Raw genomic sequence first — 25,399 nt, forward strand, 5'->3', positions numbered from 1 at the left:
AAAAACCATTTACGGACTATTAAGAATATTGTTTAAAAATGACTTTTAAATGAATTTAATTTGTTTAAACAAAATTTTTATGACGAAATAAATTCGTTATCACAAACTCGAAAATTTTTTTAATGTATATCGAATTAAATTCGTTTTGAAAAAATCGATAATTGATTATTTCGAATTTTAAAATATTTTTAAGTAGTCTTAAAGGGCTACCATAGTCAATGAAGAGGAACATAGCTGTTTTTATTTCTTATAGAGACCGTTGTACGTTTTCATTTCACAAACATTTCACCATTTTATTTAGCTTTTTCCTTTATAATTTGAATACACGTGCACTTATTTAGCATGATACATATGGAGATAACTAAAGGTATGCAACACCAAAAGTCATAAAATAATACAAAATAGGAGCATGCAGAGCAAACACGGACCTCCATCAGAAGTGGGATCAGGTGCCATGGACGAGTGTGCATCCCCTGCCGACCGTCACACTCACCGTGTGCTCCTGGTCATGATCGGGAAATAACGGAAAAATCCGTCAATTCAGTGTATAAATAATGGACTTACAATTAGTATGAAAAACGTCATTCAGCATTTGACTCAATGATAGATTGTATTTGCTGACAACTCAGTATATAAATAATGGACTAACAATTAGTATGAAAAACGTCTGTCAGCATTTGTCTAAATGATAAATTGTATTTGCTGACAAGGTCATTGCATTGACCATAGAACTTTCGAAATTATGACTTTAAACGAGACTGCTGATATTCTTGTTTGTCAATCATTTACCTCATTTTAGAATTGTTCATAGTACGAAGAGCATGCTCTTGCGCATCGAATCACCTGAGATATATAAACTCCGTATGCAGGTGATGGAGGTACGTTTTACTGGTTGCGAAAACCAAAGAAATTTATTTTTTCTGTACCATTCTTAAGTTTTCTTACTAGGTTGTGTTTCAGCATTTGATTCAAGGTTCGTTGAAATTTCTGCTATTGTTAACAAAATAAAGTAAGAATATCTGCCAGTTAATTTTTGATCCACTGTTGTTAAAACATATTCGAATAATATTTTTGCAAAATTACAAAATGCCACTCATCTCATCTTGTAAAAATGATAAAAGGAATAGTTTAATTCAGAAAATTACCAAAATTGATGTATAAGAGATATAAAAATATCATATTTTATAATCATGTAAAGAACTGGATTCAGTAACAATAAATATAAACTAGAGATACTGTGTACACTGAGCTCACTAAATGATGCCCCCACCTCCTGTATGAATATAATGGCAAAGTCCATGTTTTGCTCTGGGAGACCCGAAATAAGTGTCAGATAAAAACGTAAAAAATGAAGTGCACATTGGCATTCTGTAATCAAGAACCTGTAAAAGTATTATTAAATTTTATTTAATGATATAGGAAGAGTTGTGGATAAGAGATGGGTACCCTTCAATATAATAGAAAGAATGTCAGTGTCGATTTTTGCTACGGTTAACCTACAATATGTGTCCAATCAAAAAGTAAAATAGGAGAAGAACAATGGCACTATGTAATAAAGATTTTGTGAAAGTCTCATTAAACTTTATTCAGTGTTTTGATAGGAGTTGTGGATTATAGAAATGGGTACCCCCAAAGCGTAACAGACGGACGGACAAATAGACAGATGAACGTAAAGACGGGCAGACGAACATTTCGATCACTATATACCCTCCCACTTTTCAAGCGGGGGTGGGGGTATAATGATATGCATGAAGAACAATAGTAGACCGCCTATCGGCACGATAACGTCCAACAAATTAGGTTACTATTGATAATCTGTATCTCCTGATTGAAAATACATGAATCGGTCGATCTCTATACCCCAACAGCAACCGGCTTAGATCATAGAAATAATATCCGTGCAGAAAAACAAAATAAAGTAATAATATATCTTCATAATAGAAAATACTAGTATCTGTGAAGTGTTATATAGAGCACTCAGCAAAAAAATATTTTATCACATGGTATACCCGGCACTGGGTGGATAAGCTGGATTGATGCCGCCGCCAACAGTCTGGGGATATTGCGGGGGAGGATATTGTGAGTATCCCTGGGGCTGTTGATACATTGGAGGAGGTGGGGCATGACTGTAGCCCGGGGGTGGTGGAGGGTAAGCCGGCACTGGTGGGCCTGTGTACTGGTTTTGTGTGTTGGAGTGCACTGAGGAAAACAAAAAATATTAATTTTTAAATTGCAGAACAGTCCAAGATTAGAAAGAAATTCATATTTCAGATAAACTTGCATGTTTATCTATCAATGAAATTTTTAAGTGAAATTCATATTTCAGCAATTGTAAGCAACAGTTTTGACACCTTGTATTATCTTATTACAATGTATTAAGACACATATAATAATTTCCATTTTATCCGTTGTGACACAGGTAATGTCAAGATTACTTATCTTGATTAAGCTTATCTTGTAGTTTATAGCTTAATATATATATATATATATATAGTTGTAACATATGTGGTAATTTTGAGCAACTCTGAAAAGTTAGAACTTATTGTAGCACCTGTCGTTATTGGGAGCTTACCGATTGTGACACCTGTGGTATTGAGCTTACCGGTTGTGACACCTGTGGTTACTGTGAGCTTACCGATTGTGACACCTGTGTTATTGGGCTTACCTATTGTGACACCTGTGTTATTGAGCTTACCGATTGTGACACCTGTCGTCATTGTGAGCTTACCGATTGTGACACCTGTGGTATTATTATGAAACGGCGCAATAATGGCTCCTCTGGATCTTTTCTTCTTCATGACGACACACACCACGACCGCCGCAATCACCGCTAAACACACCAGGGCCCCCACCACAGCCCCAGCTATCGTGCCACCACTGTAAGGTCAAGGTGAATAATATACTGTATAAAGCTAGGGATAGGAGCAAGTGAAAAAAATACAAAATACATAGAGAAAAGAGGTGCAAATATACTTCAAAGTTAAGACGTTAAAATTATATTAAGATTCCTATATTGTAAATCTCTTTAACTGCTGTAATTATAAAGTACTTTAATTAGCACTTTGATATCACGCGTCTTGCTCTATGTAGCACCGCTAGCCGTTATGTTTAGATCTCTACAACTGTTACAGTATATAGTGATCTTCAGCATTTTGATGCAACAGTTATTGGCCTGATTCTTAAGCACCACTAGCGGTTATATTTAGATCTTTATAATCGAATATAGCGCTCTTTAGCCGATTGATGTAGCAGTTACTCGCCTAATTCTATGGCAATACTAACGTATATCTTAAGATTTCTAAAGGTTTTATAGAGTACTTTTAACAGTATTATATTACCAGCCTGGTTATAATTTTAACAACTCTAGCGGATATATTTAGATTTCTATAGCTACTTGTATTATTATAGAGTACTTAACAGAATGTTACTCACCTAATTCTATAGCAACCCTATCGATTATTCAGATCTTTATGTCTATTTTACAGAGTACATTAGCAGTATGATGAAACACAGCTGGTTTTATCGCAACACAAGCAGTTATATAAAGATCTCTATTGCTATTTGTAAACAACACTATCAGTTATATTTAGATTTCTATAGCTATTATTATAGAGTATACGTTAGCAGTATGATGTTACTCGCCTGGTTCTATAGCAACACTAGCGTTTATATAAAGATCTCTATTGTTATTTTTACACTTATTAAGTAGTATAATGTTACTCGCCTGGTTCTATAGCAGCAGTATCGATTATAATAAGTTCCACAGCAGGAGGAGTAGCAGTATTTTCTACCATAAGTAGAATAAGAGTAGTAGTATTTCTTAAAATAGCATGTCTCACCGGCCAGCACATCTAGTAGAAGAGATTAGAAATCATTGCTTTAATTCATAATGCTTAAAACCTTTTATCACCAATACTGTTCAAACGATCTGAAAACTTAAAACGGATTTGTTAGTGGTTGATTGATAAATTGTTCAAGTGTTGCTTTATACGTCCGAAACGAACATCTTTCACTCATGTAGAGACGTCATCTTAGTGACTTTTCAGTGGTCCTTCAGTCACTGAATGGATGGTGTATGGAACGCCATCACTGCCTTATAGCATACAACTATGCATTTATTACGTCAATTTATCATTACGTGATGTGAACATATCTTTACGTTATGTCCATTTTTTATGAGATGATGTAAATATATCTTAACATCATGTCAATTTTTTCATTATGTCAGCACTTCATAACTTGAAGTAAAAAATTCATTATGTGAAGTGATAATTTGTTTACATTGTTTTAAAACTTTATTACGTGGAATGAATGTTTCTTTGCATCATTTCATTTCCTTAATATGAGAGTCAAAATTGCATTACGTCAAGTAAATTGTGTTTTATTGTTAAAGTGGTTCATCACATGATCAAAAGCCCATTGTTGTGTATATTTCTATTATATCAAAGTATTATTCACGTGATATGGATTTATCTTCATATTCGAGTGACATTTTCAGGTGAACACATACCTTTAGTGCTTTATTACTGTAAAAAGTGGTAACATAATGTGAACATATCCTATTCAGTTACCACTTTAGACATTATTCTGCGGTCACATTTCATTGGATATATTATAAACTTATGCCGTCACTCTTTCTTATGTGATTTAAAAATTCATTGATATATATATATATATATATATATATATATATATTTTTGCAAATTCGATAAAATTATTCGCATCTTTGTGTTTAATATAACATAATTTTTAGATGAATTTTAAACTTCATCGAGGTAAAGTTATGTTTAAAAAATTACAGGCACATAATATCAACCCCCGTCGCCAGACATAAACAGAAAATGTAATGTTCAATGAAATTACAGCCCCCCCCCCCGAAAGTTCTTGTAAATAACATAGAATATAAAAAATATATACGTGGAAAAAAAGAGATTTACCGGTATACACGGCCATGCCCCTGGAAACAACAAGTGAACTAGGGATAGACATTTTTTGATTGGCTTGTTTAGTTTTTTGTAAATGATTTTTTTTTACTGGCTGACCTCCTCTTTCAAAAAAATGAATTTAATATCACTATAATGATGAAATCGTGAAATAAAATCTTTGTTAAGAATATGTCAATTATTTGATAAACTGATAAACTAGTTAGTGAAAGTTAGTAAAAACGCCACTGAAATGTATTTATAAATGTATTTCCCACTGAATGGTAATGGAACGATCACAGGAAAGGAACTCTTCAGTGCTTTATAGACCAAAAAGTTTTCAACTTAATTCAGCTAAACTTAATGTGAAACTAATTTTATCCTGTTTAGACTTTTATAATAAAAGAAAAAAATATTCAAAATAAAAGTCATGTGAATAATATTTGATTTATTCAATTATCAGATTAAAAAAATGATTTTTTTTTACATTTACTTTAATTCACAGTCAGTGTTAAGGCTTTGCATGTTTCAAGACAATCATTTGTTTAAAGTTTTCATTTATACAATCCATTACGACAGTTTTCTCTCTCGCCATTTTAGTGCTTGCGGAAGGAAAATACGTTATGCTCATATAAAGGCCAGGAGACAGCTTCTTCATAACGTAATAGTGAATCGACATAATGTAGAAGAGTTTTCACATATTGTGAGTGGTCATCAACAAAATAACTTTGTTAAAATAACTCACTCTGATTCGTAAGTTCCATGCAGGTAATATTGAAAGGTTGCTTAAATTCCTCATTTACAACATTTATGTAGTGTGGGTTAATGTCATAAAGAGTTGACAAACTGTAAGGGAAGGTTGGCACTAATTGCAATAGTAGGGTGGGTAACATTCAAAAACCTCTTCATGAGAAGAATTGAACAGTTGAAGTTACAGGGATTTTACAACCCCGTTAAAAGTTATCATACTAAACTCTATGGCCAGTCTAATAATCTTATTAGAAAATATAACCTATCACTGGGTCGTAATTTGGCTTACTTGTTTCATACCAATTGTTAAGCCTTTGTCTTTATACTAATGTTGACTAAGGAATGATCCATCTACCTGACCAATACATAGGAAGCACATTGGTTGTGACCAGTCAACAGGGGATGCTTACTCCTCCTAGGCACCTCATCCGATCTCTGGAATTTCTGTGGTTCTTGTAAATGCGTTGTTCACAGAATGTTATTGTATATAGTTTTTATGAGATCAATTTCCATTCGTTATCTACACCTGTTCCATTGAGAATTAGCTAAAACAAGGCATTTGACTTATACAAGTATGTTGATTCAGTTCTATTTTTCATGCTACAAATACAGCTAAAAATGTATCAAATTTGTATTTAAAAACACATTGAAATATTTTTCTTTAATCATTAAAGAATCCAAGATTATGGGATGATAATGCAACACAAATCTAATCATTAAAAAATGATTAACGTAATAATACAAAATGAACGAATATTTAACCATTCCGGGCAAGAGTGTACCTGACTGTTTACAATATAAAACGAAACGTATACGTGGCATGTAAGAAGCAAAACAAATTGCACCTTGCAAGTGATCTAGTAGAACATTTTTGTTTGCTTGCTTTTTTACTGCAGCTACAAAATTTTCCACTTAAATACAAGAAGACAGTAAAAGTTCAAAGGCCAAGATTAACGGCGAAAAATCCAAGATAAAAGTTGGAAAAGTTGGAATTATCAACTTTAAACTTGAAATTATCAATTTTAAACTTGAAAAGGCGAAGATTAAAGTTGAAGAATCAAACATTAAAGTTAGAATAACTAACGTCTTATAGTTGACGTTTCCAACTTTAAAATTATTACATGCTACTTATACGTTCTGTACATGTGGTACCATGAATTTGCCGAAGGCAACCTTCAGAGCTAAAGAAAATATGCATTATGTGTCTTTGAAGGTTATAAACAGTCTAAAGAAGGGTAAACAGAGTGGTTTGGGATAGGATATGTTGACCGTGTGTATCGACCCAAGTAGCTTATTGTATGTACCTCCTCAAAAAAATATATCCAGTTATGAAAATTGTCTGAAATGCATCTTTTCTTAGATATAAAATACTATCGACTTAAATCAGCGAAAATTAACCTACAATCTGTAGCTAGTATATCTAATTCCGGTTTTTTAACAAAATGGCCGCCACTTCACAAAAGAATCAATCAATATATACGGACGAGTAAGTTCTCTTGCCTGTCGTCTATAGAACAACAAAGTACATGTATGTATCGTATGAATCTTATTTGTCAATGGAGAGAAAACAGTTTAAGAATGAAAAAAAGTTTCTTGCATTTTCTTTAGGTGTAATTTCAATTATAACTCTTTTCGTTTTCTCTATATATCTGCTCACCACAGGGAAATTTTAGGAACTTTGAGATGGATTAAACTGAAGTGAAAGTGCTCATGTGGGACAGATAATAAACTTAGCTTAAGACCAACAAAAAATCTCTTACTAACAATTCTTTTCGTCTTTCTAAATAATAAAGATACAGTACCAAAAAAAAAAGGCTTTGTAATTTTCCTTTAATGAGAAACACATTTCTAACCTTATACATCATAGTACATGTATAATGTGTGTTTCATTAACCACAGTGGTACACGTAGACGGAAAAAAATCAATGCGGAAGGAATCTAACATTAATCAGTACTTTACATGTACATCACTGAAACAATTGAATGCAATATCTCAATCTGAAATATGAAAATATTACTTACATTCCACGAAGGTCACAGCAATTAAAATGAGAAAATTATCCATTTTCGATCAATCATGAATGCAACTGAGTTACAAAATACATAAAATAATTCTATTCATTGATCTCTGTTGCTATGTGATACTGATTCTGTGACGTTTAAAGGTAAACGCATTGATTAATTCTCACAGCGGATTAGGTATGAAAATCGAACATGTATAGAATTGCGTGTCTTAATTGACTCCATCATTTCTCTTATTTAAAATTCTATATATTGTTTCATCAACTGAAGTTGAAAATAAAATTAATTTTTAACACCATCTGTATTTAGCAAATATGTACTATTTAAAATATATATATATATATATATATATATATATATATATATATATATATATATTATTTATTAAAGGAGGATGTTTTTTTTATGGATCGCCAATTATTTTGTGCTTATCATGATACATAGGTATAACTAATTAAATATGAAAAAACCACGGGAATGAATGTTGGAGTGGGAGAGGGGTTCTAAAGTATCTGTGTTTGCTCTCTACAGAAAACCGCAGAAGTAATAACAAATCAGGTTATTCCTTGGTGTAAAAGCTTAGGGATATTATTGCATGAACCCTGTCGTCCACACAGAAAATGTATTTCGTAAAAGAGAGGTGACTAGTTTGCTATTGGACAATGACTACTCTGCTCTAGAACTAAAACTTGCCCTAAAGACAGTATGCCCTTCTCAAATAAGAACAGACTTTAAATTAGCAAAACTCACAACTTATCAAATAAAGTTACAGAAATTCTTGAGTTTGTATTCGTTAAGGGCATATAATATGCCCTTCTCAAAAAAAACAGACTTTAAATTGGCAGAAATGTTCACAAATAAAGAACTTATACAAGAAACTTAGTATACAGAAATTAACTGTGAAATCACAGTTTGTATTCGTTGTTTTAAGGGCATATAATTCAAGAAATGCAAAATATTACATATATTCTCAACAATTTCATGAATTTAAATATGCACCAAGAGTATCATTTGACCCCACGAAAATATGTGATTTTACATGCTTACGATAAAAACTTGTTCGAAAATAAGAAAAGAAGGGAAAGGAGCGTAAAGATAAAGAACATAAAGTAAGTCTGCAAATGATAATTTTTTTAAGAAAAATCAAATGTTTATTGATAGTCAGAAAATGATGCTACGGTTTCCTTTAACATAATTATTCAGTATACATGTATATAATTAGTGAACGCCAAACACAACTGAACTTTCGTTATCACCGGCAAATATAACATACATATCTCGTATGTCATTAGAATTGTCATGCGTTTTGATTCCTGCTATTTGTCCGAGTCCTGGAAGATCTTTGGCTGTCGGTATTGCCCAGCTTAAAACGTCTCCTTCCATTTGAATGACGTAATTTTTATTTTGTGACCTGTTGATTCCTAGCGATTTACATAGATCAGAAAAAGCCACAGACGGCCCATTTACTAAAGTAGCAGTAAAAACTAAATGATCTGCAGCATTCACGTTAGATCTTGTTACCATGATGTCAGATGTTATCATCGCTTTTGATTTCAGAACCTGAGAAATATTAATGCTTTTAATTATATTTCCTGAAAACGGAGAAATTTCGAGGATGATTTCTTTATTGCTGTGAACTGCCCAGACTGAAGAAGGTTCCTGTCTTTCTCTTTCACTTCTCCGTGTGGTGTCCCGCAGTGGACCAAACTTCTCCCATATTCCATCTTTTCTCTTGTCTATTGTATGTTGATCATTATTACCTTCTTCGTACGTTGCCATTGATGATAATGAAAACTCTGTCTTGAACAGAATTTCAGGTATATTAGAAGTCCGGTTGTCCTGAATGGCCCAGAATTTGGTATTTCCGGTTCCGGTCCCGGATGGGGCCGGAAGACTGACATAAACAGTGTCCGTATCCGAGTTCACCATGACACGAGGTGGAACCTTCTCTGTGTCACGTGGTTTCTCTTCTTCCTCTTGATCGAAGAAAACCACGTTTCCTCGATTCATTGTCTTCTTTGGTTCTTCCATTTCAAAGTTGATCACCCAAGATATATGTAGTCTATCAACCATTCTTGGAATCACATCAATTGCATATAGACGGCGCATGCCTAGATTTCCTGGCTCCTGAAAACATTACGACAGAATTATAAAACGATAGACATACAAATCGAAAATCACCCTGAAATGATTGAAAAATATAATTATTTTTACGACCTTGCTTCCTTCGGGAATAAACTGGGTTAGCACATACGCCCGACGACCAGATATTACAGGACTGAAAATCGGATGGAATGTTCCATTGACCCGTTCAAGTTCACCAGGAAAAGGTATATTGGCATGCGCAACACCATCTAAGCGATTGATATAAATGTAGAATTGCATATTCAAAGTATAACTCAATCTATAGCATTAAATTTTGAGTGTATAAAATTCAATATTCATCTTAAAATGGCATACCAGGAAAATAACTGATGAGATATCCGTTCTTAGACACAAACACAAAGATATCGTCTTCCGTTATTGATAAACTAAAAATAAAAAATAGCATAGCTTAAATGTGGTAATTCATAAAGAATACAAGCATTTACTTTAAATTATTTATGAAATGGTTCTTACAAAGTATTCATGTTGCATGCTCGTACCCGAGTGAAATATTTTTTCAAAAAATGTATGATAAAATACTAGTATATATGGAGATAATGAACAGAATTCAAGATTAAATGTCCATAAAACAATACAAAATAGGAGCAGAGCAAACATGGACCTCCAAAACATCAGAGGTGGAATCAGGTGCCGTGGAGGAGTGAGAATCCCCTGCCGACCGGTCACACACGCCGTGTGCTCCTTGTCATGGAAATAACGGAAAAATCCGTCGACAATTCAGTGTGTAAGTAAAGAAACCTGAATATAGGATACACCCAATCACTCATTCTTATAACTGGCTTGAGGGTCCCATCATCCATATACAGCACCAGACTATGTCCATCTGATCCGATGACGTCACCATAAACATCCATCACCGGAAGAACCGGGAATCTTAAAATGCCATCTCTCCACATCAGATTTCCGGTTGCCACATCAAAACTGATGTACCCCCTGTATAGAATTTTACAAAGACCCTAATATACCAACATATTTTGAAAATTGCACATTATTTATTTGGTTTATATATGGTTACAATTTTGTTATCGTAGGTTGGGAAGTTAGAAACTCTGCAAAAAAGTTTCAATTTCAAAAAAATTAAAAAGTTAACTTTTTTAATAAAAATGTTTTTGTTTACAAAGATAAAACTTACACTTCACGAGGTCCATTTGATTGACAGATAATGTTGTTAGCATTTCCAACACAACCAAGAGCGTTTGGTACTGGACCTATGAAAAACTGAGATGTCCAGGCGATTGAAGCATTGATGGGCGGAGTCAAACTAAAGGAAAATGTCCCGGATGGACGACATCCATAACACGGACAGCTGGATACAAAATCCTGAAGTGATGCAGGGATGTTTATTAAAACACCCAAAACTGCAAGGCGTGCTATCAATTCAGTTGCCATTTAAATAGGTTATATATCTACCCTTAAAGATGGTCGTACAATGTATATATTCAGCTGAGCTATCGCGAGATATTGTTATCTTTAATTGTATGTAATAAAGGGCAACTCTATGTGATCATCTATATACTTAGGTATATTTATCTTATAATTATCTATTTTTAAGAAGGATATGGTATAATGTTGTTAAACAATGGACAATGCGTTTAATTTTAGATTTATTTCAAAAATAATAATTACCAGAAGTATTGAAAAATTAATACATAATTTTACATACATATATATATATATGTACTCTGTTATCCCAAATAAATCATAAGGCGGTACAGATATCGCCGTGTTCATTGATAGATAACCACTCCAGTGAGATGACCACGATCACAAGTAGTTAAATAACCAAAGATCATGGCGGTCACTTTAGTCTCTACTATTGTATTTTTCTCCCTCTTTTGTGATGTTTATTCACTTCCGGTTGAGAGCTGCCCAATGTACGGCTGTCGTCCGTCGGGGACTTTTTCGTATGTTCTAAGCGTTACTTCTAACGTATCGTTAGCTTGGCCCAAGAGTTTTGTACAAGGACCGTATGTTAATTCCCTCGGCTGTGCTGCAAACGATGTCAATATTGTATGTCAAGCTAATGGATTACGAGATGAGTATGTACTAACTTTTTCACATTCATTTTTCTGGGATATAAAAACATCCAACATGTATCTGTGTTAATGCGGCTTAATTAAATTAGCAGTTCACATTTGATTTTTTTCAAAAAGTTACTTCTTTTGATTATTTTAGAAAGTATTTTTCACTCATATGGAGACGCCATCACTTGTCGGTGGAGAGTTGCAAATTTTGTTCTATACTCGGCACTCAGGGTCATTGAGCAGGGAAGGATTTTTTTGTGCCAGCACCTACTGTGTTTTATATGGTCTCATCCAAAGGACCGGCCTCCACGTCCCTCATTAAGATTCGAACCCGCGATGTAAGCATCAACTCCTTACTTCGCGACTCTAGAGCAGACGCTCTAACCACTGCCCCACGCGGGCGACCACTTCTTTAGAATGGTTGTGATCTATAAGTATGTGCATTCCAAAAATATAAACGACAATGAGTTCTGAGAATTAGCCATGAATAAGAATTCGTCTATTTTGATGGACATTTATTTTACTTTTGTCTCTGCAGGGGATATGTGACCTTGATTCCAGACAATGGTACAGTAGCCTGGTATGGAGACGTTCTGAGGCGGCCTACATTGCCTATCATGGACATTTATGGTGATGTCATTGGTACAGATGGACATAACCTAGTGATGTTTGACGCAGATGGAAAAATAGAGAAACCGCTGATCAATCTCGGGGAGAGTTTGTTTCCTACTTACAGGTAATTAGAGAAAGGGTTTACGATAAACGTTCTTGATACTTGATATTTTTCACATTTAATCTTTGAATAAATATTATAATCCCTCTCTATAGTCTTACACTTTCCGAAGACAACGGCATCATAGCCATTGTTTCACGACAGGGGCTACTGGTTACCAAGGAATCTAGTAAGTCACTTTTTATCAGATTTTATTATTATTACAAGACATGTCATAATTTTCTTAGTTAGAATTTGAATCAGTGTTTTAAATGTACAGTGGAAACAATACAATTTGTTGGATATCTCAAAATGTTGAGGAAAATAGAGCAAGATTATTTACGTCAAGGTCTTCAGTGTTTGTTGTGAATTTCCACCATATTCCTGTAGGTTTTGTTTCTGTAATTCTTTTCATTGCAAAGTCTATAAACAACAGAAATAGGAATCCAAATATTGTGCAACCCTGCTTATCTCCTGTTGTTATCTGGAACAAGTCATATTTTTCTCCATCTTCTAGAAATGGACAATGGAATGATTCCTGTAGGAATTTCACCATTTTCACCAATTTATCTAGTCAGAAGGATGTCATAGAAATACAAGATAGACTAAAACCCCTCTCTATTAATGAAATCGAATGTCTCCTCATGTTCAAGATAGGTTACAATGTTGAGTTCCATTCGGTACATCGATATAGGATATTACGGAGTGTAATTAGTTGTTCTGTTGTACTCTTCCCTCTTCTGAAGCCAGCTTGTTCCTCACGCAACTCTGTTCCCACTCCATCTTGGATCCTTTGTATCACTATTATGGAGAATACTTTGCTCCAAATAAACAAAAGTGCTATACCTCTATAATTATCACATACTGATCTTACAACTTTTCTGGAATCTTCACAATCAGGCTTTTACTCCAAACCAATGGTATAGTTTCTGGCACCTATTTTTTTATATATATATATATAAATATCTTGCTGTTGCCTTTGTGTCTGCTTTTTAAAACATCTCAGCAGTAATCCCATCAACTAGCTTCTCCAGCTTTTCCTTTAGTTTCTTTATAGCCTTTATAGCCTTCGTGATCTCTTTTCGTACGGGACTTTTATCTCTTGCATCCCTTCCACAGTACTTAGTATCTTGTTGAATGCTTTCCTAGCATAAAAAGAAGCTCGATCTCCGATTTTCCTTCCTTGAAATCCTATTAAGTATCCCTGTTCTCGGATCCAAAGAACCTGCAACTTTTTTAGTCTTATGTCCATGTGTTTTTAATGTTTTAATTTTTTGTTTATCTCTTAAAAAATATTCATTGTTGAGATGCCACCACTTCCTGGTTGAGGGCTGCAATTTTAGACCTTTGCTGTATTCTGTGGCAGCACCTCCTGCGTCACAGCACCTCAGTTTAATAGGTCTTATCCGTAGGGAAGGTCTCCGTGTTACAGAGTGGATTAAACCCTCGACGTAAGGATCAGGTCCTTATTTTGTAACTGAAGAACAAACGCTTTGACGACTGCGGCACGAGAGTCATTAGTCTTTTTAGAGAGTTTACGAATACCAGTTTCCCCTGTGGTGGAGGAATTCAAGGTAGCAAAATGCTGCTTGGTAATGAAATCAAGTGACTCAGCAGATGACAGGTTTTCAGAAGCTGGGATCCAGACAAGGACAAGAAGAGAGTGGTAAGTAAAAACATCAGTGAATCAGGCAAAAAGTATGCTATATACAGCTGATATATACGAGACATCTTGGAAACACAAACACTGAGTGACAGGGCGTGGGATTGTTACACTTCCAGCAGTGATTAAAAGCTTCAGCATCAGAAAAAGGCACCATGGTTCAGGCTGAAGTACGGCGCACTAAGGTAGATCAACGGAAAGCAAAATCAACTTGGAAAACAGGGGGCCTGGATGAAGTGGGACTTACCGGAGCGGTAATTAACCTGGGCAGGACCAGTTTAGGGTCTCTTTTCTGCTGAGATCAGTGTATGATACACTCTTATCTCCTGTAAACTTCCAATAGTGGGGGCTAAGCGAAGACCCTATAGCTAAATGCTGCTTGGAAAGAGAGGGATAATGGTGCTTATTATATCAGGATGCCAAGTTTCGCTGACCCAAGGAAGACACAGTCCTGCGGGAGTTGGCTGGTGTGCTGGAGGCTGAGAGAAGAAGGAAACGACCAGCAGACAAGAAACAGAGACAGATACAGTTTGTGAGACAGGGTGAAGCAAGGGCTGACACAAGAGGGGCAAGGCGGACCTCAGTGTTGGATAGAGGACAAGACTGGGAGCTCATAGTCAATCTAGACAGGAAGTTAGTTTTCCCTAACATCGTGGAAACCAACCTAAGACCAGACGCAGTTTAAGTGTCCTAGCAGTCGAAGACTTTGATTGCAATAGAGCTGACTGTGCAGTGGGAAGAAAATCGTGAGGAGGCACATGAGAGGAAAAGCCTTAAGTATGCAGACCTCTTGGTAGACTGCAGGGATAGAGGCTAGAGTGTCTGGCTGTTTCCAATAGAGGTCGGCTGTAGAAGTTTCCCATCGCAATCAGTGTGGAAGCTGCTCACTTGATTAGGTGTATCAGAAAAAAGCATGCAAGATAGCAGCAAGAAATCTGGGAGAAGTAGTCCTTCTGGATATGGCACCGCCGAGATGATTTGTGCTGGAAGTCGGGATCCATCGAGTAGTGGATTGGCCACCACTGCTGACCCAACTAAAAGATGTCATGGTTTGAGGGCGAAACATCAGGTGAAGGTTGGGGACCATCTGATGACGATCGGAACCGACATTCGAGCACCAGGGGCGGAAGTTACAGATAGCTACAGGCATGCTTAAGAGTGCCAAGCTAACAGAAGAAAACCATCTTCTGTAAGTGAATACTAGAGGCGTAGAGTAAGTTCATTGTAGTCTCTATGTATGTCTTGAGTACTACCTCAGAAATAACGCCTGGTGATGCGGTTTGGTTTTAATTTTCAATTAAGGTCAAGATCTAGTAAATGAAAAGTGCCTACAGATTTATCAAACTTGAGAAATAAACTCCTTTATTGGTGCTTTACAACTTTAGCTTGGTCAAATAAGGTGAAGTTTCGGGCATAATTTGTAGGTAAACAAGATGAAAAACTGTATTTTAAACTGTCATTTTCAATGAAAAAATTAGAAAACCAGTCATGAATATGGGAGTTTTTCTCATATTCGACAAAGGAAATGTATCCAGATTGCCTACAGTCTCTCAGAAAACGGTAATTAGTTTGTTCATGGCCTCTTCTTTAAATCAATATCAAATTTAATATAGGTATCCGGTTTAATTTTCATATGATTTCAAATTGAATGTCATAAAAATACCTATTTTCTACATAATTCTGCTAAAGCCGTAAAGTACGGGAAAAAGAAAGTTGAAATTGATTATGACGTCATAATGGATCTAGCACCAAAAAAGTAGTCTCAAGTTATTTACTAGATCTTGACCTTAAAGGGCTCTCTTTCTGCTGTCTTTGACTGATGGTCTATCGCGTTCTATATATGCAGATATATAGCTTTCTGTTTGGTTCAATGGTTCTTGGGATATATATATATATATATATATATATATATATATATATATATATATATATATATATATATATATATATATATAAATCAAAATTAAATCCAAGATAAACAAACAAGTTTACGTTTAATTTTTACACTAAGCGCTTTCGCCGTTACGGCTCTTCATAGTGTAACAATGATAATAAAAACAATACAACTTCGTTGTTATGACGTCGTTATTATGACGTCACAAAGGCAGCGTTATACATTGGCACAGGTAAATGTCAAAAAAGCGCCAAATGTATAGAGTTAAACACATGTACATTGTAATAAAATGGAACATTTCTTTAGAGCTAAAATGTTCAATTTACATTTAATTTAGGCTGAAATAATTTAACAAAATAATCTTCCTTGGCCCTCCGTAATTGTTCATTATCTTCTGTGATTTTATAAAACGGAAATATCAAAAAGTTTCCATTCGCACATGAATCAAAATGTTCACTGCAAGGTGTATTCCTGACGGAGGGGTCTCGTATTTGTTGTTTATGGACTCTTACACGGTCAGCTAGTTTGTTACCGGTCTGTCCAATATAGTCTTCCCCGCATGAAGTACAAGTCATACAGTATATTAAATTTCTAGTTTTGCATGACATATTCGCATTGACGGTAAACGTTTTACCACATTTAAATGTAAAATTTTCTCCGGTTTTTAAATAAGGGCAGGTTCCACACAGGGGATCCATACATTTGGCTACAGTGCGTTTTTCCTCATCCGATGAGAATCTGGCTCTTGTTAGGAGTTTCTTTAGGTTTGGAGGTTGGCGTCGGCTATAGATGATGCTCTTCGGGTCAATTAATTCCTTTAAATTTTGGGATTGCTGTAAAATAGGAAAACACTGTTTTACGGAGTTATATATATTAAGGTTCCGTGGGTTATGGGTAACGACCAGCGGGATTTCCTTATTGTTTTCCTGGCGTCCTCGTCTAGTAGAACGGAGATCTGCAGTCGGTATTGACTTGGCCTTTTCAATTGCTATATCTATTAAGTCTTTAGGATATTTTTGTCTGAGCAAAAATGTTTTTAATTCTTGTAGACGGCCATTTCTTCTGGTTTCATCTATGACAATGGTACAAACACGTCTGTGCAGATCTCCGTTCTACTAGACGAGGACGCCAGGAAAACAATAAGGAAATCCCGCTGGTCGTTACCCATAACCCACGGAACCTTAATATATATATAACTCCGTAAAACAGTGTTTTCCTATTTTACAGCAATCCCAAAATTTAAAGGAATTAATTGACCCGAAGAGCATCATCTATAGCCGACGCCAACCTCCAAACCTAAAGAAACTCCTAACAAGAGCCAGATTCTCATCGGATGAGGAAAAACGCACTGTTGCCAAATGTATGGATCCCCTGTGTGGAACCTGCCCTTATTTAAAAACCGGAGAAAATTTTACATTTAAATGTGGTAAAACGTTTACCGTCAATGCGAATATGTCATGCAAAACTAGAAATTTAATATACTGTATGACTTGTACTTCATGCGGGGAAGACTATATTGGACAGACCGGTAACAAACTAGCTGACCGTGTAAGAGTCCATAAACAACAAATACGAGACCCCTCCGTCAGGAATACACCTTGCAGTGAACATTTTGATTCATGTGCGAATGGAAACTTTTTGATATTTCCGTTTTATAAAATCACAGAAGATAATGAACAATTACGGAGGGCCAAGGAAGATTATTTTGTTAAATTATTTCAGCCTAAATTAAATGTAAATTGAACATTTTAGCTCTAAAGAAATGTTCCATTTTATTACAATGTACATGTGTTTAACTCTATACATTTGGCGCTTTTTTGACATTTACCTGTGCCAATGTATAACGCTGCCTTTGTGACGTCATAATAACGACATCATAACAACGAAGTTGTATTGTTTTTATTAGTATTGTTTTTATTATCATTGTTACACTCTGAAGAGCCGTAACGGCGAAAGCGCTTAGTGTAAAAATTAAACGTAAACTTGTTTGTTTATCTTGGATTTAATTTTGATTTATAACTTAACCTATACCATGGACTTCTACAACATTTTCCCTATATATATATATATATATATATATATATATATATATATATATATATATATATATATATATATATATATATATATATATATGTCCTGTTTTTAGTAGTTTGAAATGGTTCTATTTTTTAGTTCCTTTTTCTACTCGGAAGATTGGTCGGTTATCCATTTGCAACGAGGGTCTCTCCTTTCCTTGACTTCTTGACAAATTTCTGGTGATCTCCTCCTTAAAGTCTCTCCCTCCTAGTCCATTTCTATCTAAGTACATGTATTTTCTCCAGCCAGCTTATCTGTTCTTTAGTTAACTTTTTATCCATTGCACATGTCAGTTAGCTCTCGTTTAGCTCGATTCTCACTCTTTTATATCCTTTATTCCTGTAGTTCTCTTTAGACGAAAGTCTGTTGGACAACTTACCATTTTAAAATATACAGAAAAAATTTCTCTCCAAATTTTCAAGAAAAAATTATAGTATTTTTAGAAAGATTTGTCCTTGGTCAGACAAATTATAAATACATATATGACAGGCCTACATTTTTTCAATCAAAAAAAATATTACCAAAGTTTAATTTTTTGGAAAGTGTTTAGTCTAATTCATGGCAAAATTTCATACCACATATGAAAATTCAGAAAGGCTTTGCACATAGGTAATGAATTTATGAAATACTAGTACAGAAACGTCATCTTAGCTCATTTAAAAGTTGTGACTAGGGACTGGCAAACTGGCAGACGTATAGATGATATGTTATGTCCCTGCACTTTCGCGAAAGTGGGGAATACATTGAAACGCTGCTTTTACATACGATACAGTTGGAAGATATAAGGCACATTGGCTCAGTTTCTGCTGAGAAAATTTTAAAGCTTTTTATTTTTTTAATGCAGATGGCATACCTCATGCCTCCATGGATTTCCGGGCAGAGGAAGAGAGAACCAACGGAACTTTTATACCAGTAGCGCCACCTGTTGTGTCAGGACATCGTATTTACATCCTTACAGAGTTTCGACCGGATTATAGTCTACATCAGGTTATAGTTACATATATTTGAATCATAAAAATTTAACATAAGAAGAAAACGGTTAGAAACACTGTATCATACTTAAACGTTGATGAGTAAAATTTCAATCATAGTCTTGACTGTTTGTAGGCGGTAATATGTTTAATTTGACTTTGCAATTAAAGCGATCCTTCGAATGACTGAGAAACAATCTTTTATACCTATATATTTTTTTCTTTAAGCCTGATATCCTTGGAATGCAACGTTTGTTTGCTATTGACATGAAAAACGTGATGATGGGTCGTCTAGAAACAGCCTGGGTTTTTAACTTTGAAAGACTGGATAGATTAGGTCCGCTTGTCGGTGAATATCAACAAAACAAGCAGAATGCGCGAAATGAAAATCAGGAGGCTGGATTTGGTGTTGCTCCACAAATATTGAAAAACACGGACACAGATATGATCTACGTAAACTTGCCACCACCAGAGGGTGCAATAGATGCTCTACATCTCCTCTGGGGTTTCAAAGATGTAGCAAATGGTACAGATCCCGATCTTATTTTTAAAATTCCACAGCCATTGTCAAGAATTGCTATGTTCGAATCCAATAGTGGACCAGTTGTTGGAAAAAGGAAAAACAAAAATTTGGGGGGAAAATACAAACCTTTAACGCAAAGAAGAAAAGTAAATAGCGCCTCGTTATGGGGTGTTTCAGTGAATAGAAAACTTATTCTTCAGCTAAACCCAGATGATGGAACTGTGAAAAATCAAATTAGCCTCGATTCTGCGCTAAATATGACGTCATCAGTCGTTACATCTAAGATAATGGTAGCACGTTCTTCTGGCAGTTCGGATGATTTTCTCATATTTGGAGTGCAGGTAACACCTTCTAAAACTGGCGAAGGGGTAAAGGGATTCCGAGAGCTGAAGGGCAGAAAAACGGCCATGGATTCTCCAAAGAATTATGTTGTAAGTTTTAGGGAAAACAAAGTGAACTGGGTGTTTGAGACTCCAAATAACCGAGAGGTGAAGGGACAAATAGCTGGAGTACAGCGCTCCTCCGTGGACGGGTCCGACTTACTGGTCGTGTTTACCAGTGATTCTGAAGAATCCGAAGTGTTTGCTCTAAAGTTTGACAAGACACCGGAAACTCTTAATAAGCCAAAAGTGGAGGAAGACCCTGGAAACCCTTAATAAGCCAAAAGTGGAGGAATAACTTCCAATGATCCACGAAAGAATCATGCGAAGGATATGAAAGCTTAAATGATTTCGAAATCTGTTGATATTTTTTTTGAACGATTTGGTATATTAGAATGTATTTTGATCAATTTTCGTTTTATTAATAAACAACATGAATGCTTAGCAACTACGCGTCTGTACCCGCAATGAAACCTACGGTATCTTACTAACAAGAGTAGAACTGAATACTCAGTATTTATTATTATAGAAAATTTATTGTTAAACTACATATACATGTAATATATACAGTCATTTATTTAATAGAAAAATAACAGAAAAGGAAACAATTTAAAACTAAATTATATTGGAAACGACACTTAATTTGCATATTCCAATTATACGCATCAGGAAGTAAGAACACAAATTCACAATGAATTTCTGGCAAAATGCCTTCGTCTGAGAAAATACAATGTGTATTTATAATTGCTCTTTCTGTTGCTAGTTCCCATTATATTCTTTCTGTTGCTAGTTCCCATTATATTCAGGACAAACTGCAAATTAACAAGTAAATATTTTAACAGTAACGAAGTTTATGATGAAATGTAATATCTAAGAAATACATAGAGAAATTTAAGAGAAAGTTTTACACATACCCTGCTGCTGAAGAACACTAACTTCCGTCACGTCATTTCCTGTCGTTGTGTATGCAAAGGTGTAGAAGCAGTTGTTCTTGTTAAATACTTGGCACATTTTGGAATTTGTTACAGAACGTGGAGCTAAAGATAAAAAAAATAAATCAAAGATTTCTCCTTATTTTAGCTAGTCACATTTAGAGACATGCCATCGTCGCAAACCACGGCCAAAATGTACGATCCTCTCCCATTCTAGGAGAGAGCTATATGTGGACTCCGGACCGTGGCTTGAGACGATGGAGACATGCAGGATACACAATTTCTAATGTTAGAATTCTTTGCGAGCTTATGTTTATTGATTATGTATTTACTTACACAGGAAAGGACTCATGGGTCGAATGTTATATGATGCACAGTTATCACTGCATTCTCTCTCATCCTTGTAGCCACTGAAGTCATTGAAGGAGGTACAGGCGACACACGATTTGAGTTCATTACATTTCCCGCCACAATTCTGAAATTAATGTTTTCGTCAAACAAAGGAACTTTTAGATATTTATTTCGAATACTGAACTGATACAGTACATTGTTTCAAAACTCAAATCGGGTTAATGGGAAATTTAAATATTTTGGATATTTCAAGAAAATTTCAAAAAAAAAATCAGTGATTGGGTTATTTAAATTTTTATATTCTTAATCTCAAAATGCAAAACGTTTCGAAAACTGAAATTTCGAGGTTTGATGTGAATAATGAATATACGAAAAATGGTACTGAACTTTTAAGACGAAACTTTCTGAACAAACGATAATTTTTTGTTTTTTTAATCAGAGTTAAAAATTTGGAATATTTAGGCTAAAATTTAAGATTTTAAAACATGTTTAGAAATTTGGAATTTTAGATTTTAAAATAAAATATTCCATTTCAATTTACATGAACTTAATCTGTGCAGTTTTTGACATAATTAAAAAAAATTGGACTAATGTATAAAAATTCTAAAGCTCTAAATCAATTTAGAAATTTGAATTTAACTGTTTCCCAGGCTGATAATGATAAATTCTTTACCTGGCACTGTTCACAGCTTTGTCCGTAATACCCGGGGTTACACTCACATACTCCGCATTTACACACTCCATTGTTACTGCATATATTCTACAATAAGAAACGGTATTTGATTAATCATAATATATTTCCATTTTAAATCTTTTTTTCTCTCTGTAAACTCTTTGAAAGTTAGCGGAGTTGATTTCTCGATAATTCTACCGAAATGTAAATTAGGCAGGTCGATAGATCATGAGCTGAGGAGGCCTAATATGCATGCAAATCTCGTACGCATCAGTCTCTGTGTCTGACGCTGAGGAGGCCAAATATGCATGTAAATCTCGTGCGGCTGCATTTCTGTTTGGTGTCAGTGGGCGACGACTATACGGAACTTTGCATGAGAGTCCTCATGTAATTTAAATCTATGTCTACATTTTTAAAGTCTAAATCTACAATTTTTATTTCATAATGAAATGGAAATATAAGGAATCAATGTCCAGTTAGTATAGTATGCCAGGGACATCAACGACAGTGGGAAACGTGGGATAATTTTCTGCATAACGGGCTTCGCCCGTAATGCAAATTATCCCATGCATTCGTTCACCTCCATTGTTAACTAGACAGTGATTCCTTAAATAAAAACAAAATGCCTCTTTAACATTCCTATTTAAAAAAAAAAAAAAATTGATAATGAACTTTCTCTTTTCTTGGAGAATTTTTAGGGGATAAAGGTTCCTGGGATTAAGTTGTTATTCAAAAAAGAAGTTTTTTGTAATGCCGGTTAAAACAGTATTTTCATGATTTTTCTTTTAAAAATCACAAGGACGTTCATCTGATTAAATTGAATATCTGTTCTAAATTCCAGATAGTGTATGTTGAATTTTTATTTTAGAGCAACTGATGTTATAACTTTTAATTAAGAATATCTTAGAAACGTATCAGAAGGAAAGGTCCATTATAAATTTCTTTACATGTACGTTGCGTAAACTATATGACTTTAAGAAACTAATACATTGTATTGTTTCTCTCATAATAGAAATAAGGACATAAAACTTACACCGCTTGAATCTGATGCACAAGTTGCGTTTTGAGGGCAAATTTCCGTTGGGCAATCTACAAACAAACATAAAAAATATGAAAATAATAATGGTACGGACCTACACAAACACCTATTAAAGAGGATTTCATTTTACACTTACCTTTCTTCATAGATACTTCAAAGAATCGGTCATGAACGATCTGGAATTTCATTAAACACCCTTGTTCATCTCTATATGTGCATTTGTTAACATCGTCTGAAAAAATAAGCTATAGCATTCAGATTACATAAGCACACTTTGATTAAACATTCTTTAAATTTGATGACGACATTGACGATAATATTGTAAATAAAATACCAGGGAATCCTCGGACTCGTCTGAAGGTCGGAGCAAAACGCCTTCCTCCGCAGAACTGGCGGCACATTGCATTAGGCATGGGAGACCCCGAGAACACAAAGCAGTCCACACATTTACCGTGATCTGGGCATTGGTCCTTACAGTTCTAGAAGATTAAAAAAAGATAGACGCGTTAATTCTATAAAACACACGGCTTTTAATCTAAAGAGGGAGGGGAAGAGGAGGGGGGTTTACCTGGCATTCTATGTCCTCTGCAGGGGATCCCAGCGGGAGTCTATTCAGAGATTCCTCTGGTATGGTGAATCGTGTACCCATTCCGCCACCCGCGGCCCCGATGGGCATTCCACCTCCCACAGGTCTTATAACTGGACTTTCTACCGCCACTGGTACCTCGGTGGTAGTGGGTCTATCAGCGTCTGTACACACACACTTACTGTTGCCTTTGCTACCTTTGGAATCTTTCCATTTGCAGATAGGGGCATTTGTTCTCTGGAATTTTAAATGATCAATTGAAAACTATAATTTAAAAAACAGTATTTGCATTATAAATTGCATTTCTTTGATGAGGTTTAATTAACATACCTTTGTGCTGCATCGACATGGTTCAATCCCAGAGGCAAAGATACGGAGAACTTGTTTTAGTTTGCCGATTTTGACCCTGAGTTTTAACTTCTTTTTCCTGCAACACAAGACGACTTAATGGTCGAGTATTATATTTTTAGGGAAGCCCGTCACCATTTGTACACTTGACAATATTGAGGCATTTAATAATCTAAAAACAACTCACTCTTTTGGTTTCATGTCCTTCAAAAACTTCACCATCACTTTCATATAAAACTGTCAAATAAAACTCTATCTATTTAGAAATGAAATTCAATTTTATAATCCGTTCTACAATGAAGCAATATAATATATATATATTATATATATATAATATAATGAAATTCTGAAATGATGCAGGAACCTGTTTTGTTGTGAGGAGCCGTATCTTTCTAAAATACACATACCTAATTAATGTAAACTGAAAAATAATTTTAAGTTTTTCTTACCTCCTCTCCTCGCTTTAACTTTTTGCATTTTACTTTGTATGGATTTTTCTTCGAAACAAATCTAGAAGATAAAATTACCAAAAGTAAAATTCCATTTTATGGCTTAGTACAAGAACAGATCGGATGTAACAAGGTCCGGATTCCCAGTTACCTTTTGCTGCATTCTACATCTACGGTGATGAGTACTGGGTCGTCATTTCCGGGTCTGGGTAAAAGGACAACAGCGGTAACCTGGGAAGAAGAAATATGATACATGAAATGTAAAGAGAACAAAATGTGAAGCTGGGTGAATTTAGAGAAATGGTCACTAAGCATTTTGCAAGGTTATCGTCTATAAATATAATGAATTAATTTTGTAGGATATAATCATACTTTCTTTTTCCTGGAAACTGTGTCAGGTACCCGCACTGCAATTCTGTGTTCAGCTACACCACCTTCATAAAGTAAAATATGACTACTTTTTTAAAAAATCCGATTTTTTTCATTAACTGGCTGTTTCATGCGTTGTATTAAATATGGTTCTTACCTTTACGACCAGCATACTTGTTGATATCGTTCCCCATAATAACTGAGTCGGAAAACCCCCTACTCTATTGTAGAAAAATATAAAGGAAAATGAAACATTTGTTTATGAGTCTGACTGGTATTATGGGAAAAACACCGTGAAGCTAGAGGATAATTTCAGTTTGACTTACTTTGATGTAGGTTAGCTTTGTGGGCCAGTGGACTAGACTTCCGGGACACTTCCCTCTCTGTTCGAAATTTCTTATGTACATACAGCGAGGACCGGAAGTAAAGTTCTAATGTACAAAAAAAAATCCGAATACAAATGTTTACTAATTACTTGTACACTGTGGAGATCCATGATATTATTGTGATATTTAAAGACAATTGTTGTTTTCCCTCGTAACAGTG

General features: G+C 35.0%; 4 protein-coding genes across 5 annotated transcripts in view; 1 reads left to right on the forward strand and 3 right to left on the reverse strand.

The window, feature by feature from the left end:
* Positions 1-866: 866 nt before the first annotated feature.
* LOC134229793 (protein shisa-5-like) lies at positions 867-7,792 on the reverse strand. The gene is made up of 4 exons (XM_062711578.1): positions 7,695-7,792; positions 3,725-3,851; positions 2,729-2,877; positions 867-2,199 (listed from the first exon to the last, which is right to left on the reverse strand). The coding sequence occupies exons 1-4, from the start codon at positions 7,735-7,737 to the stop codon at positions 1,997-1,999; spliced, it is 522 nt and encodes a 173-aa protein (XP_062567562.1). The 5' UTR covers positions 7,738-7,792; the 3' UTR covers positions 867-1,996.
* Positions 7,793-8,876: 1,084 nt separating this feature from the next.
* LOC134229794 (uncharacterized) lies at positions 8,877-11,327 on the reverse strand. Its single transcript, XM_062711579.1, has 5 exons — positions 10,993-11,327; positions 10,599-10,793; positions 10,155-10,225; positions 9,912-10,048; positions 8,877-9,821 (listed from the first exon to the last, which is right to left on the reverse strand). Exons 1-5 carry the CDS (start codon positions 11,247-11,249, stop codon positions 8,913-8,915), a joined length of 1,569 nt encoding a protein of 522 aa, XP_062567563.1. The 5' UTR covers positions 11,250-11,327; the 3' UTR covers positions 8,877-8,912.
* A 309-nt stretch (positions 11,328-11,636) lies between these two features.
* LOC134229798 (uncharacterized) lies at positions 11,637-20,382 on the forward strand. Its single transcript, XM_062711587.1, has 5 exons — positions 11,637-11,899; positions 12,423-12,620; positions 12,713-12,786; positions 19,077-19,219; positions 19,432-20,382. Exons 1-5 carry the CDS (start codon positions 11,652-11,654, stop codon positions 20,380-20,382), a joined length of 1,614 nt encoding a protein of 537 aa, XP_062567571.1. The 5' UTR covers positions 11,637-11,651.
* A 124-nt stretch (positions 20,383-20,506) lies between these two features.
* The window catches only part of LOC134229802 (uncharacterized), a 6,376-nt gene continuing 1,483 nt past the window's right edge, over positions 20,507-25,399 (reverse strand). For both annotated transcript variants that reach the window (XM_062711592.1, XM_062711591.1), the window contains exons 4-18: positions 25,180-25,284; positions 25,011-25,074; positions 24,857-24,918; positions 24,636-24,715; positions 24,485-24,545; positions 24,223-24,272; positions 24,018-24,114; positions 23,670-23,924; positions 23,436-23,580; positions 23,238-23,333; positions 23,096-23,151; positions 22,063-22,149; positions 21,375-21,513; positions 21,021-21,143; positions 20,507-20,918 (exon numbers count right to left, since the gene is read on the reverse strand). In XM_062711592.1, coding sequence (XP_062567576.1) covers positions 20,893-20,918; positions 21,021-21,143; positions 21,375-21,513; positions 22,063-22,149; positions 23,096-23,151; positions 23,238-23,333; positions 23,436-23,580; positions 23,670-23,924; positions 24,018-24,114; positions 24,223-24,272; positions 24,485-24,545; positions 24,636-24,715; positions 24,857-24,918; positions 25,011-25,074; positions 25,180-25,284 — 1,446 coding nt within the window. In that variant the 3' untranslated portion in view covers positions 20,507-20,892. The remainder of the gene's footprint in view (positions 20,919-21,020; positions 21,144-21,374; positions 21,514-22,062; positions 22,150-23,095; positions 23,152-23,237; positions 23,334-23,435; positions 23,581-23,669; positions 23,925-24,017; positions 24,115-24,222; positions 24,273-24,484; positions 24,546-24,635; positions 24,716-24,856; positions 24,919-25,010; positions 25,075-25,179; positions 25,285-25,399) is intronic.

Source organism: Saccostrea cucullata, unplaced genomic scaffold (genome assembly GCF_032062105.1).
Source record: "Saccostrea cucullata isolate Sc308-1 unplaced genomic scaffold, CSIRO_AGI_Scuc_v1 ctg114, whole genome shotgun sequence".
In the NCBI taxonomy this organism is placed as follows: domain Eukaryota; kingdom Metazoa; phylum Mollusca; class Bivalvia; order Ostreida; family Ostreidae; genus Saccostrea; species Saccostrea cuccullata.

Bases quoted from the DNA above. Each gene is read 5' to 3' on its own strand.
- LOC134229793 (XM_062711578.1), bottom strand. From the start codon at position 7,737: ATGGATAATTTTCTCATTTTAATTGCTGTGACCTTCGTGGAAT. The intron at 2,878-3,724 runs GCGAGTAACATT...TTGACCTTACAG, and splicing joins TACTGCTGCTATAGAACCAG to TGGTGGCACGATAGCTGGGG. The intron at 2,200-2,728 runs GTAAGCTCACAA...TGTTTTCCTCAG, and splicing joins TACCACAGGTGTCACAATCG to TGCACTCCAACACACAAAAC.
- LOC134229794 (XM_062711579.1), bottom strand. From the start codon at position 11,249: ATGGCAACTGAATTGATAGCACGCCTTGCAGTTTTGGGTGTTTTAATA. The intron at 10,226-10,598 runs GTTTCTTTACTT...TTTTATTTTTAG, and splicing joins TGGGTGTATCCTATATTCAG to TTTATCAATAACGGAAGACG. The intron at 9,822-9,911 runs GTCGTAAAAATA...TAATGTTTTCAG, and splicing joins TTATTCCCGAAGGAAGCAAG to GAGCCAGGAAATCTAGGCAT.
- LOC134229798 (XM_062711587.1), top strand. From the start codon at position 11,652: ATGGCGGTCACTTTAGTCTCTACTATTGTATTTTTCTCCCTCTTTTGT. The intron at 12,621-12,712 runs GTAATTAGAGAA...CCCTCTCTATAG, and splicing joins AGTTTGTTTCCTACTTACAG to TCTTACACTTTCCGAAGACA. The intron at 19,220-19,431 runs GTTATAGTTACA...TTTTTCTTTAAG, and splicing joins CGGATTATAGTCTACATCAG to CCTGATATCCTTGGAATGCA.